This window comes from Rattus norvegicus, chromosome 18 (assembly GCF_036323735.1).
Source record: "Rattus norvegicus strain BN/NHsdMcwi chromosome 18, GRCr8, whole genome shotgun sequence".
Lineage (NCBI taxonomy): Eukaryota > Metazoa > Chordata > Mammalia > Rodentia > Muridae > Rattus > Rattus norvegicus.
The window spans coordinates 56,281,734-56,295,908 of NC_086036.1; the positions used below are offsets into that span (position 1 = coordinate 56,281,734).

The 14,175-nt window shown below is 45.0% G+C and overlaps 1 protein-coding gene across 1 annotated transcript; it reads left to right on the top strand.

The window, feature by feature from the left end:
* Positions 1 to 2,073: 2,073 nt before the first annotated feature.
* On the top strand, positions 2,074 to 12,882 carry Rbm22 (RNA binding motif protein 22). Its single transcript, NM_001025676.1, has 11 exons — positions 2,074 to 2,180; positions 2,553 to 2,606; positions 4,814 to 4,843; positions 5,400 to 5,532; positions 6,576 to 6,676; positions 7,257 to 7,429; positions 8,050 to 8,250; positions 10,026 to 10,190; positions 11,315 to 11,403; positions 11,544 to 11,675; positions 12,372 to 12,882. The coding sequence occupies exons 1-11, from the start codon at positions 2,127 to 2,129 to the stop codon at positions 12,500 to 12,502; spliced, it is 1,263 nt and encodes a 420-aa protein (NP_001020847.1). The 5' UTR covers positions 2,074 to 2,126; the 3' UTR covers positions 12,503 to 12,882.
* Positions 12,883 to 14,175: the final 1,293 nt, after the last annotated feature.

A 14,175-nucleotide genomic window follows, 5' to 3' on the forward strand; every position in this document is an offset into this window, starting at 1 on the left:
GGTGGGAGGACCCGTGGTGGGTGGTGCCATCTCTGGGCTGGTGGTCTTGGGTTCTTTAAGAAAGCAAGCTGAGAAAGTCAGGGGAAGCAAGCCAGTAACTAACATCTCTCCATGGCCGCCTTCTGGTGATGAACAGGAATGTGTAAGTTGAATAAACCCTTTCCTCCCCAACTTGCTCCTTGGTTATGATGTTTGTACAGGAATAGAAACCCTGACTAAGACATCACCAAAGGAAGTCAGGACTGGAACTCAAGCAGGTCAGGAAGCAGGAACTGATCTTGTGCAGGCAGCTCTAGCCTTTATCAACCAGTCAGCATCACATGTCAAGAGAAAACTCTAGAGCGTTGAGAGGTTAGAAGAAGAGTCTGAGAAATGTAGTGATTTCTAAAGTGTTTAATGGAGGAGAGAGTGCAGAGGAGAAACATGGAGGCAGAAAATTGGATGGATAAAAGACAGATGAGAGAGCGGAAGCAGTAGACTCAAAACCTGCCAAGGAACATGTTGGCAGCCATCGCCAAACCAGAGGACTTTAGAAGATACCGAAAACATGGTTTCCGGAGAAGGAAGAGACCCAAAGTTAGCACCCCCACTTGAGAAAGAACCAATGTACTTATTGTAAGGAAGAAGACCACTGGGCCAAGAAATGCCCCCAAGAAAAAGAAGCTTATCCAAGTCATGGCCTTAGAAGATAGAGATGAAGAGGAGCAACTAGATCCTTGGACTTTCCATTCACAGCTGACCATTGTTGGGCAGTTGGACTACAGACTGGTAAATCATCAATAACAAATTCCCTTACTGTATCCATAAGTTCCGTGACTCTAAAGAACCCTGACTAATACACCAGGCTTTGCAGAAATAGCTAAGTCACTATATGAGGACACCAAAGGAGCCCCTGAAAGCTTTGTCAGGATGGAGAAACTTAAGCCCTCAATGCTTTAAACAAAGCCTTAGTCTGTGCACCAGCTTTGGATTTGCCAGATGTGACTAAGCCATCTTTTCATGGAGAGATCTGGGATAGCGAAGGGGGTATTGACTCAGACTCTTGGGCCCTAGATACAAACAATGGCTTCCCTGTCAAAGAAATTAAACCCAGTTGCCAGAGGCCGTTCCACAGCCCTCCCGGTTAAGGATGCTGACAAACTGTCACTGGGCCAAAGGCTGACAATCACCATGCCTCATGCTATTGAGGGGTACCTATACTTGTTTTTAAGGCTATATACATTAAGCACAGGATACTAATTCCTTCATTTGTTGAAGTTAGAGAAAGGTTTCTCTTAATTTTAATTAAAACAACTTAACTGCAGAAGCTTCTGCCTAATGACGGAGTAGGTATGTGTGGAGTGTCACCCCTACTCAAAACACAGAGGAGGGTCTGGAGAGATTGCTCAGCAGTTACGAACGTGTACTGCTGCTGCAAGACCTAAGACTCCAAGAACCCACACTGCATTGCTCACAATCACCTAGCTACAGGGGGCTCTAATGTCTCTGGCCTCTGTAGGCACCTACACTCATGTACATATATCCACACAGAGACACAGAATTAAAAACTTGTAAATAAGTCTTTGAAAAACATCATGAAAAACAAATGGTGGTGGTGAACACCTTTAATCTCAGCACTCGAGAGACAAAGGCAGGCGGATCTGTGAGTTCAAGGCCAGCCTGATCTAAGAGTGAGTTCCAGGACAGCCAGGCTCCACAGAAAAATCCTGTCTCAAAAACCAAACAACCACAACAACAAAAAAAAAACGTTTTCTATAAAAATGTAACCAACATCCTTACCGTAATGGTAGGGTGGAAACAGAATATAAAGGATGTCTGGTTAAATGTGATTTCGTGATAATGAATTCTCTTCTAGCAAAGTACTAGAAATGCAGACATCTGCGCCTAGCCACGCGTTTGGACCCTACTGGGTCTTTATTCTTTAGAGGCAAGGACGAACAGTAGAGCTCCGCATAAGCCCCTTGAACCGCGGGCTCTGACGCGAGACCACACCCCTCCGCGAAGCCACGCCCCACGCCGTCCTAGGCGCGCAGATTATACGTAGCTCGGCGCTACCCCTGTGCCTGCCGGGATCGTGGCGGTCGGTCTCTCGAGTCGGAAGCCAGAGCTGCCCCGGGACTCCCGATATGGCGACTTCTCTGGGTTCCAACACTTACAACAGGCAGAACTGGGAGGACGCGGTGAGTGCGCGCCGGAGGAGGACGCGGGAACGGCGAGGCCGGGCAGGATGGGGAAGCCTTGCCCTAGGGTGCGGTGGGTTCGGCCAGAACCGAGCTGCGGCCTAGCTCGGTGGGGTAGCCGGAGGAGAGCGAGCCCTCGTGCGGCGGATCAGGGTCCCGGGACCAGTGTCCACCCGGCGACTCCACTCTTCCCAGATGCTTTCCTTTTTCTTCCTGCCGGAAGTGCAGACAGCGTCCCTTCCCGGGCCGCGGCCAGTGCGGGAGGGAGCTGGGGCTCCTGCCAGCCTTGCATCCTTCCCAGCCCCAGGACAGTGACTGAGGGAACAGGGTCTTCGGGACTTGATCTTCAACCAGCTTTTCCATTTTCTCCAGGACTTCCCCATTCTGTGTCAGACGTGTCTTGGAGAAAACCCTTATATACGAATGGTGAGTGCTTTCCTGTGCAGCGGAAGTAAACTGTTCCTTATTTTGTGGTCCTTGCAAGGTAAATGTAAAGAGTTTCTCTTAGCCGTTAGAAGAATTGATGCTCTTTCTAACCCAAAGGGAGGACAACTTGCAAAGTACTGCCCTACCTATTTCCTCTCCTAGATACTGAGCAGTAATCCTGTGACATAGGAGCTGTAACATAACAGCTAATACTTGTTGAGCATCTAACCTAAAAAGTAGGTCTGTTGACAGGCGAGAATATCTTTACGTAGCACTACTTCCTGGCTACTAGTCATGTATCTCTCAGCCACTGTGCCTTGGGGTAGTCTCTCTAGTTTAAGATACACTCCATCTCCTCTCCAAAAAGGGTAAAATAGCGACAGGCATCAATGATTATAGGGTTGTATGTTGTGATCGGCCTCACAGATGCTGACTCTATAGTTTATGGGAACAGAACGTTGGATACGTACCGTCCACCAACCAGCACAGGAGAGTCCAGAGCAGTTACCTTTTGCACAAACTATAGAAAGACTTGTCTCTAGTTATCATCCTACTTGATTTGGTGGCTGGAGACCTTGGGAATTTTGGTTTTCACACCAAAAGAATTTTTAAAATTCATCCCATTAGTTAACAAAGATTAGATGGCATATCCACATCCTAATATAAAAAAAAATCAGTTCTTAATTGACGCTAATTTTTTTTTTTAATAGACATCATTGGGTGTAACATATTCCTAAACCAGCCATGAGTGGTGATGGCTACCTTTAATCCCAACCTTTAGGCAAGTGGATCTCTGTGAGTTCAAGGCCATTCTGGTCTGCAAATCAAGTTCTAGGCCAGCCAGGGTTATGTAATGAGACCTTGTCTTTTTCTTAAAGCACATAGATACCATCCTTCCCCACTGTCTACCTCCTCCAACCCAGCGACCTAGCGAACTCTCATGAGGAGAAGCTGCCGACCACATTGCAAGAGTAGATGCTTTAAAAAGCCATTCCCGCTTCAGGTGCTGCCTGCCATCTCCGGTCTTGGTTTTCCTAGACCAGTCATCAGCTTGGTGGCCAGCTCCCACCAAACACATAGCCAACCAGCCAGGTGATTGGATTGATGTTTAAACAGTTTCCTCAAAGATTAGTCAGCAAGAAACATGTGCTAGAAATTGTGGAAGCTTTCATCTGGAAAACAGAGTAGCCCTTGAAATAGCCACCTTCCAGAACAGATTTCTTCATTCTTATTAATTTTTTTAGGTTAGCATACAAAGGGATGGATTTCATCTTGGCATGTTTCGTATGTACTTCGATTTCAATTCTTTCCCTCTTCCGCTGCCCTGCCCCTTTCTCTCTGCCCCTTCTGCCTCATTTTCTTAGATCCCCCAGTTTACCCTTCTTTCTAACAACACCTGTTTTATTATCCCCACATACAAACTCTTTCTTCCCACTCAGGGTCCCTTTTCTTGGTTCATGATCTACACACATACACAAGTACAATTTAAAATCTAGGTTCAACATATAAGAGAAAATATATGGATTTTTAGTAGGAATTTTAGTTCTTGAAAGTCAGAAGTAAATCTAAGAGTTAAAGCTCCAGGAAGACACTTGGTATTAGATCAAAAGAGAATATGATCTTGTCGGAATATCTCTCTCTTAATTTTATTTCTCTTGCTGTGGTAAAACACCCTGACAAAAACAGCGTAGAAGAGTGGAGTTTCATTTGGCTTACAGTTCACAGACACAGTCCATCATTGTGGGGCAGTCAGGACAACAGGAACTCGAAGTAGCTGGTTACATCACATCCAAGTCAAGACAGAATGAATGCATGTGTACTTGCTAGTGCTAAGCCCCTTCTTCACTTCCAGAGTCCAGGGTCCAGGGTGCAAGCTGTGGGAATGGTGCAGCCCATGATCAGGCTGGGTTTTCCCACGTCAACTAACGTGCACACAGGCTGATGTAGGTAGGCAGTCCATCATGGAGGCTCTTGATTCTAGGTTACGTCAAGTTGACAATTGGATCTGACCCTCACAGCATCCCTTACCGTAGCCCCAACGAAAAGATGAATTAGGTTTGATTTGATTGTCTTTCCAGGGATCTCCACACACATACCATGTTTTGTACTTGGAGGTGGGGAGAAACAGGTACCCGGGTTGGTTTCATTTGTCTGTCTGTCTGTGTGCTTGCTTTCTCTGCCGTAATTCCAGTTCTTTTCTATTTCAGACCAAAGAAAAATATGGAAAAGAATGCAAAGTAAGTATGTCTATTAAGAGTTAATTTTCATTTTCTTTATCCTTTTCTTCCCTGTATTCTACCAAAATGGCTTTGTGTTTACTAAGTTTTGAGGTCCTCCATTCAGAGTTCATGCTCACAGCTTTCATGATATAGTCAATAGCTATGGGAGAAAAGAAAATGGCCATTCCAGTGTTAATTCATAAACAGGTGTCTAAATATGCACCAAACACCACGAGTTTGTGTGCTGAGAGTTTTAGCTGAGGAGGAAGAGGAGGATTGTGGCTGCCACAATATTCTGGAAGAGATATTTCCTGCTTCACTTTCCTTGTTCCCCACGAAACAGACAAGTCAAAATTTAATGTTGTTTGCCTCTAGGTAGGAAGGCTTTGACCTTCTAAATGCATATTTCTATACTATTTTAGCTTTTTAACTTCTAGAAAAAAAAGGAATTAAAGGGGATTGGGTCGGCTGACATGTAAATAGATGATTGCTAAGGCCAGATCTCCATACTTACTCAGTCTGAATTGAGTCCAGGTCAGAACGATTAAGAATCTGTCCCTTGATGTGTGTTCAGATCTGTGCCAGGCCATTCACAGTATTTCGATGGTGCCCTGGGGTCCGCATGCGCTTCAAGAAGACTGAAGTGTGCCAGACCTGCAGTAAATTGAAGAATGTTTGTCAGACCTGCCTGTTAGACCTAGAGTACGGTATGTTTGCCATGTTCATTAGATCTGAGAGTGTGCGGGTGCCCAACAGGGCTTTTCCCAAGAAAAATGCCATAACTAGGCTGCTCTAGAGACCTCCAGAGCAATAGTAGGAACTTCAGGAGCAATTGGAAAGAAACTAGAACTGGCCTATTCACCCATCTCTGTGCCAGTTGGCATTGCTGCTATGACAGTGTTTGTTTGTTTGTTTGTTTGTTTGTTTGTTTGTTTTTCCTGGATCCTTTTGATCGAAAACTTTCCACAGTCCTGAACAAGTTCCTGGGCTAATTATGCTGTGGGCTGTTGGACCAAGTATTGCTTCTATTTCAAAACACTTGCTTCTGTTTTTACTTTTTTATGTAAATGAGGTTTTCCTTTCAGAAAAAGTTACCTACTGGCAAGGGGGGGGAGAGGAAACCTGCTGTGGCTGCATATCATTTTATATCATATATTTGTCAGGAGTTCAGACCTGGAGTACAGTGTTACTAAGCATAACTGTCTGTCCACAGGAATCCAGTCTAACAATAAACCACTCTGTTCTATGTATTTTAGGTATATTGTATTAAAGCTGGATACTTTATTAACTTAATTAGACCCTAAAGTATATTCTTTGAAACAGTTTTCTAAAACACTCACGTCACCGTATTCTATGTCAGCACAGGAATTTGGACAGTTTCTTAGGTAGTCTCCGCAGCAGGTGTTAGCCCGATGGTGCTAAACAGTCTGATTTAAAACATTGTAAACTGTCACAAGTAGGTTGATTATCTGATTTTAAAGATTTATTTTTGTTTTTCATTTGTGTATATGTGGGGGTGGGGTATAGGGCAGAGTCTAGAAGAGAATGTTGGCTCTTCTGGAGCTGGAGTTACAGTGAGCCACCCTGCATGGTTGTAGGGAGCCGCACGTTGGTCCTCCGTAGAGCAGCTCTCTTGATTACTGGAACATCTCTCAAAGACCCACCAACTAGGACCAAGAAGGGAAGAGTGATGTTGTACTTTATGTACATATTGAATATGAATATTAATTCCTCAATTTCTTTGTACCAGGCCTACCCATCCAGGTCCGTGATGCAGGGTTATCATTTAAAGATGACATGCCTAAATCAGATGTCAATAAAGAATATTACACCCAAAATATGGAAAGAGAAGTATGTTTTTTATTTCATTAAAATCTAATTATATCACTTCTCTCCAACCCCTCCTATGTCTTCTCCCTTCAACCCCTCCCATCTATGGCCCTCCCAAAAGATGGCCTCCTTTTCTTTATTAGTGTGCTAGGCATGCTTGCATATGTGTTTGTGTGCATGTGTACTGCGTGCATGTATGCATGCGCATGCATGTGTGTGCTTGATACCTGCTGGGTTCATTTAATGTGGCCTATCTGTATCTGATTTCAAAACCGACCACTTTATACTGGATAACCAGTTAGGGAACTCCTGTCCGGGAGACTAATTCTCAGCAGTCATTAGTTGCCTGTACTTTGTCAGCCTTTGTTTTGGCAGGGACATTGTTGAGATACCATGGGTGTAGCTTCCCTGTCACTTCTATGACTCAGTCTCACACCAGACGTCCTGGTCCTCTGGCTACTGTCTCGATGCCGTTGTGTATCTGGGGGAATGGATTGAGTATACATGCTGCTGGGAACTGAACCCAGGGCCTTGTGATGTAGTTTTGTGTTTGGTAAAATCCTAGTGATTGACGGCTTATAAAGTTGCCTTCTCTGTGCAGATTTCTAACTCTGATGGAACACGGCCAGTCGGAATGCTGGGAAAAGCAACATCCACTAGTGACATGCTACTCAAATTGGCCCGGACCACACCTTACTACAAAAGGAATCGGCCCCACATTTGTTCCTTCTGGGTGAAAGGAGAGTGTAAGAGGGGAGAGGAGTGTCCCTACAGGTAAGGCCGAGCCTCACCTTCAGACTCCTGAGAAGTGGGAGACGCTCGCTTAAACTCAGGCCTCAATGCTAAAGCTCTGTGGTCTGTTCGCAGGAGAGTAGCTCCTGCTTTAAAACATAAGAGCCTGGCTAAATTACCTTTTACTTACAGCTAAGCCTTGGCTACTGAAATTGCTATGTTATATGCTATACGTGCTGACTGTTTCTAAGTAAGTGCTAAGTTTCTATGCTAATTTGGTGTCCATTTAAATGGTGTGAATAGCAAAATGTAGCTGAAGTCAAAGCAAGGCCAGTGGCCTGAAGGCTCCTGCAAGCATCGGTTAGGGGTTTAGCTAATGATTGGTTAACTGTAACACCACCCTGAATACACACCCTTTTTCTGAGGTGAAGTCGGATTCAGCCAGAGCCTAGTAGAGCAGTTTAAGTGGATTGCTTAGAGCATCAGGAAGGCTTGATGTGGTAGAATAACTCCTCTGGTATTTGCTCTTGTGTAGTAACTATTCCTGGTGAGACACTTTTCTAATTTGAAAGGCATTTGAGGGATCCTTACTATGTAGCTACTGCAGAGTGATATTTTTCCCTTTCTTTCACCATGGTGCATTTCCCACTTGCGAATCTTAGACATGAGAAGCCTACCGATCCAGATGACCCTCTTGCTGATCAGAATATAAAAGACCGGTACTATGGAATTAACGACCCTGTGGCTGATAAGCTTCTCAAGCGGGCTTCAACCATGCCTCGTCTTGACCCACCGGAGGATAAGACGATCACCACACTGTATGTGGGTGGTCTGGGAGACACCATCACTGAAACAGACCTCAGGTTTGTGAGCGTCATTTCACAACTCTTTGCTTTTAACTGCCTTTGAGTAAATAGTTTGCAATAATATCACCAGACATACTTCTATTTCTTTATCCAGTCTGTCATTGATATGAATGCCGATTCAAAATTTTATAAATCTCTTTTTTATGATGCCAGAGGAGTTGTATTTTTCAAGAGTGCTTTTTATCTTTGCATCAAAAAATAATATAGGGGTCTAAAGACCCATTTGAATTTTTTTAATTTTTTAGTTACTATAGACTTGTGCAAGTGGCTTCAAGAACCCAAAGAGCTCTAGATCTTGCAGGTGGTTGTGAACCACTCAGCGTGGAAATCAAACTTAGATCCTTGTGAGAGCACTGTGTGCTCTTTACTTCTGAGCCAGCTCTCTCCGTATTGGGCAGGTGGCGGGGGCGGTGGAGGGGTGGGGGGGTTTCTAGCCAGGGTTTTTCTCTGTAGCCCTAGCTGGGCTGTTCTGGGATTCACTCTTGTTAACCATGCTGGCCTCGAACTCACAGAGGTTCTCCTGCCTCTGTCTGCCAAGTGCTGGGAGTAAGGGTGTTGTGCCATCACCGCCAAAGGATGACATACATACACACCTGATTGTTGTGGAGGGCAGAGCGCCCTGCGATTCCAAAACTCTTTGGTTTAAATTGTTGCTTTTTGTATTTCTGGCTTACACTGTGTTTGACTAGAAGAGAGATCTCTTCCAGGGAGATGAACTAACTCTTGCCTTGGTAGCCTTTCTCTTTGAGCTAGCAATCTCCATGGGCCAGCTAGCTTTTATAAAAAGGCTAGAGAAAGCACTTTGGGCCTAGTTGACCTATGTGATCTCTTTGAGCTATTGCTCCCATTTTGTTTTGCTTTGTGACATGTAGTTCCCTGCAGCTCAGGCTAGTGTGGCGAACTCTGAGGACCTAAACTCCTGCCTCTCCTGCCCTCGCCCTCTCCTGCCTCTTCTGCCCCTACCCCCTGGTACTAGAGTTATAGGCAGGAGCCACCAGGTCTCATTTGTAGGATTTGATTTTGATGTATTTATTTACTTATTGTTTATCTTTGTTTATTTTGAGACAGGGTCTTGTCATGTAGACTGTCCTGAAGCTCAAGACCTTCCCCTTTCTCTGGTACTAGAATCTGTGCCTGGGCCACCATACCTGGCTTTCTTCTTGTCTTCCATTTTCTTTCTTCTTTTAGTTTTAAGCTTTTTAAATTTCAGTCAATATTTTGTATTTATTTTCCAGTGCTAGGATTTGAAACCAGGACACATATATTAGGCCAGCGTGCTCTGCCATTGAGCCATTCAGTTTTCAACTCTTAAACATTGTGTTCTTAGGTGGGCGTGATGGTATTTGCTTACAGCCCAGCTAAGGCATGATCACTTGAGTCCATGAAATCAAAACTAACCTGTATAACATAGCAAGGCTTAATCTCAAATGAAAATGGTCTTGGCACTTGGACCGTAACAGCTGTAGTTTGCCAGTGTCTTATACTAGGGTAAGAAACTATGGCTCTGAAGTGACCAATTAAAGGCCCTCCCCTCCTCCCCAAGAAAAACTCCAAGATACATAAGAACTTTTGCCTAATTTTTCCCTTATCTCCAACAAGTAGCACCTACAGTAGGGCAGGTGTGAGAGAGCCTTAAAGACAAGCACCTGTGTGTCCGAGGGGCTCCCCTGTGTGTCCGAGGGGCTAGTGACTCGGAACACTTCCGTAGCCCATTTCTGTTTTCTCAGCACGTCTGGGTTACTAACCTGTTTTCCCGGGCCTGTGCTCTTCAGGAATCATTTCTACCAGTTCGGAGAGATTCGCACAGTCACTGTTGTGCAGAGGCAGCAGTGTGCCTTCATCCAGTTCGCCACCAGGCAAGCTGCCGAGGTGGCTGCCGAGAAGTCTTTCAACAAGCTGATTGTGAACGGCCGACGACTCAATGTCAAATGGGGACGGTATGAACAAGACTCTTCTAAACTGTTCATCTGGGGATGGAAAGCTTTGTTTACATAGGTTTGACAGGGCCTTTACAAATCTTTAGGCCCTTCTCTGGTATTTTTTAAATGACTTCATTTATGTGTGTGGGTGTTTTGCTTACTTGCATGTCTGTACCATTTGTGTGCCTGGTGCCAGGAAAGGGTTTGGATCCCCTGGGACTGGAGTTGCAGATGGTTATGAGCCACCATGTGGGTGCTGAGAATTGAACCAATGTCCTCTGAAAGGGCACCCAGTGCTCTTAACCTCTGAGCTATCCTGCAGCCCCTTCTTTTGTATTTCTTAGTATTTGGAAGCTTCTTCCTTTAGAAATATATTCAAGGTCTTGCTCTAATAACCTGCTCCTTTGGAGTTCTTCATTTTTTAGCAGCCGTTGTAAGGTAAACATGATGTAAGATTGCCAAAGGTAGATATTGGGGGTCACAGTTGAATTAGACCTAAGTGCTCTCCTCAGACTGAGTACTGGGGAGTGGAGGGAAAGGCACTAAAGCAGAAGGAGATCCGTTTTAAGTTTGAAATTGTCCACAAAAGAGAAAAGGCTGTAAATTTTTTTCTTTCTTCTTTTTTTTTTTTAAGGGGGGGTGTGTGTGGTTTGCTTTGGTGTTTTGTTTTGTTTTGTCTTGTTTTTAGAGACAGTTTCTCAGTGTACTCCTGTAACTCAGTCTTAGACCAGCCTGGTCTTGAACTCACAGAGATCCCCCACCTCTACCTCCTGAGTACTGGGAGTAAAGGCTTGCACCACCTAAGTTTCAAAGGGGACTGACTCTGTGTCCATCTTGAAAACAGAGAGGAGCAGGCTGACAACAGTTCCCTTCCTGGGGGGCCTTCTGTCTGCTGAGCACTGCTGCACACATGAGTGCTGCCCTCCCTGGCAGTGACAGTGGTGTTGGTCTGGTTGTTTTCTTCTTTTGTTTTGTTTGAGATCAGGTCTTTCTGTGTTGTCCTGGAACTCAAAGAGATCTGCCTGCCTCTGTCTCCTGATGCTGGGATTAAAGGCATGCACACCCAAGGGAAAGAGGGATGGAACTCTATTTTACTGGGGATGGGACGCAGTGCTGATAATCCTGTGTATATATGTCTCCAGATCCCAAGCAGCCAGAGGAAAAGAAAAAGAGAAGGATGGAACTACAGACTCTGGGATCAAGTTAGAACCTGTACCAGGACTGCCTGGAGGTCAGTTCATGTCAGAGACTCATTCAGCTGGGGTTTCTGTTAGACGATAGCAGGCGTGCCTCTGTGGCCTGTGTGGCAGGCCAAGATGTCTGTGCTAGAGACATCTGCACGTGGTACTGATTGTCCTCCCTTGTCTCCAGCTCTGCCTCCACCTCCTGCCGCAGAAGAGGAAGCGTCTGCCAACTACTTCAACCTGCCCCCAAGTGGGCCTCCAGCCGTAGTGAACATTGCCCTGCCCCCACCCCCTGGGATCGCCCCACCCCCACCCCCAGGTAACTGCCTTTTTCCTTCCTGGCCCTGAGAAGCCCTTGTGAAAGTCCCGCACCTCAGGCCATCTGCCACCAGTCTGCTCTTTGTCAGTTCATCCTAACTGATGAGCTGTTAACCTGTCCACAGCAAGGATGGGAATCAGTAAACCACTGCTGTCGATAGAAACCCTTCCTACAAAATGACATGGGGTAGGTTATGGACGTGAGTGCCTCTTTGGCCTATGCACTCTATCATGTCAGCGGCCACCAGCAAACAGTTCAAGCGATAGCACCGAGTGTGAGTGTGCATGACTGTGAACAATGCAGGAAGTAGTGGGTGGCTAGTGGTCTTCGATATCAAGCCTGTGTCTGTGAAGACAGTCTTTTCATTCTGCAGTCAAGCACAGAGAAAGAAAGGGTCTTGACATTGGCCTGGCTTCCTTCTAGACTTCCCCATCCTGACTTCTGTCTGGTAGGATTTGCATGTTTGATAAGTAGCAGACAGTAGGGTCACATACTACCAGGAGCAGGAGTGTGGAGTTTTTGGACTGAGGGAAAAACAAGGATTGAAGGCAGATGGTCCTCAGCAGGTCTTGCACACTGACATTTACTTAACACTGATCAGCCTTGATTTCTGTGTGGGTGGCTGAGATCCTAGGAAGACTCAGTTTGGAAGGTTGTCAAGGGAGCGCAAGTCTAATCTGTTCTCTCCCACACCAGGTTTTGGACCACACTTGTTCCACCCAATGGGACCGCCCCCTCCTTTCATGAGAGCTCCAGGACCAATCCACTACCCGTCTCAGGACCCTCAGAGAATGGGAGCTCATGCTGGAAAGCACAGCAGCCCCTAGCACCACGTCACCACCTGGCCTCTGAGGAAGAAAGGGCACTCAAATCCCAGTAAACGAGTCCTGGGATAAGTATAATTTCCCTTGCTTTGTAGTTTCCATGGTAGCTGAATGTGTCCCGATGTGGGCAGAGAACACAGCTATGCTTCCCCACATGTATTCAGAGGATCGGCGGGCCTAAAACAAGAAGCTGTCCTGAACATAGCTGCTTACCACCACAGCAGTACTAAGAGCCTTATGTCTGTTCCCTTCCCACCCTGTGGGAACACGCACATGGTGAACTGGAATAACCAGCGGAGTCCCCATCCTAGTGTGTTCATTTTGTATCTTTTTGGGAGGGAGGCAAAAATTGACCTGCAGTTTAAAAAAATATTTTGACCATTTTTATGTCTATTTGGTATTTTCTTTTATATCATCTAAAAAATATTTAGTACTAATCATTGTAGTGGCATAAAAGTGATTTAACTAATTTGAAGTCACACCCTCAGAGAGGGTGCCTGAGATGAAATGATTTTAAGAAACTTCCTGTGAAACACTTTGACAAACTGAAAGGAAGCGCCTTAGAGTCCGTTTGACTGGCAGACTGCCTGCAGCTGGAACTGATGTCCGCACTTCCCTGTGTCTTCAGCGGCTTTCTCACTGCCTCTGGGCAGGAGACTGGGTTCATTCTTAGAATTTTTGAATTTAACTGAATTGTAGATGGTAAGGGGAATTTGATGTTGTATTGTATTTTTTGTTTTTAATTAAAAACGGGTCAATTTTCCAAATGTTCCTGGATTTCTGTTTCTTTTTACCCTTTGGTATTAAATGTGCAATAAGTAAAAGCGTGTTTATTAATGGGAACGTTTTCAGTTTGTTTGTTTTTTTAAAGATTTTTATTTATTATGTATGAGTACACTGTAGCTGTTTTCAGACACACCAGAAGAGGGCATCAGATCCCATTATAGACGGTTGTGAGCCACCATGTGGTTGCTGGGATTTGAACTCAGGACCTCTAGAAGAGCAGTCGGTGCTCTTAACCTCTGAGCCATTTCTCCAGCCCACTTTTTCAGTTTTTTTTTTTTTTTCCTTTTTTTTCCAGAGCTGGGGACCGAACCCAGGGCCTTGTGCCTGCTAGGCAAGTGCTCTACCACTGAGCTAAATCCCCAACCCCACTTTTTCAGTTTTTTAAGACCGTATTTTTTGGTCCTGGGGGTGGCTATGCAGTTCGAGATAAAATCTTCAGATATAGCTCAGGTTAGTCTTTTTTTATAAGCCCCTGAATACTGGCATTCTAAATTTTTCTTTCTATGATGGTAAAAATACCCATCCTCTTTAGTACTAAGAAATTGGTAGTATGGTTGGAATAAGAACTGACAGGAAGCTGACTGTGGTAACACACACCTTTAATCCCAGCACTTGGGAGGCAGAGGCAGGTGGATCCTGAGTTTGAAGCCAGCCAGAGCTACATAGTGAAACTCTGTCTTTAAAGAAAGAAAAGTATGGTAACTTTAAGTGTCATCCTTACACAAACCATTGTAAATGAAACAGCGAAATCCAAAGTGGGTTTGATGCCATTTTTATCTAAAGTCTCCTTCAGAGCTCACATGTGTAACTTGGAAAACAGTTAGACAGTTGCTTCTTTGCCCCAGCCATTATAACAGTGTCTGTCACCCACACTGCAGACAACCCTTCAC

Excerpts from the sequence above, each read along its gene's own strand:
- Rbm22 (NM_001025676.1), top strand. The coding sequence starts at position 2,127 with ATGGCGACTTCTCTGGGTTCCAACACTTACAACAGGCAGAACTGGGAG. Across the intron at positions 10,191-11,314 it reads CTCAATGTCAAATGGGGACG|ATCCCAAGCAGCCAGAGGAA; the intron begins GTATGAACAAGA and ends ATATGTCTCCAG. Across the intron at positions 11,404-11,543 it reads TGTACCAGGACTGCCTGGAG|CTCTGCCTCCACCTCCTGCC; the intron begins GTCAGTTCATGT and ends CCTTGTCTCCAG.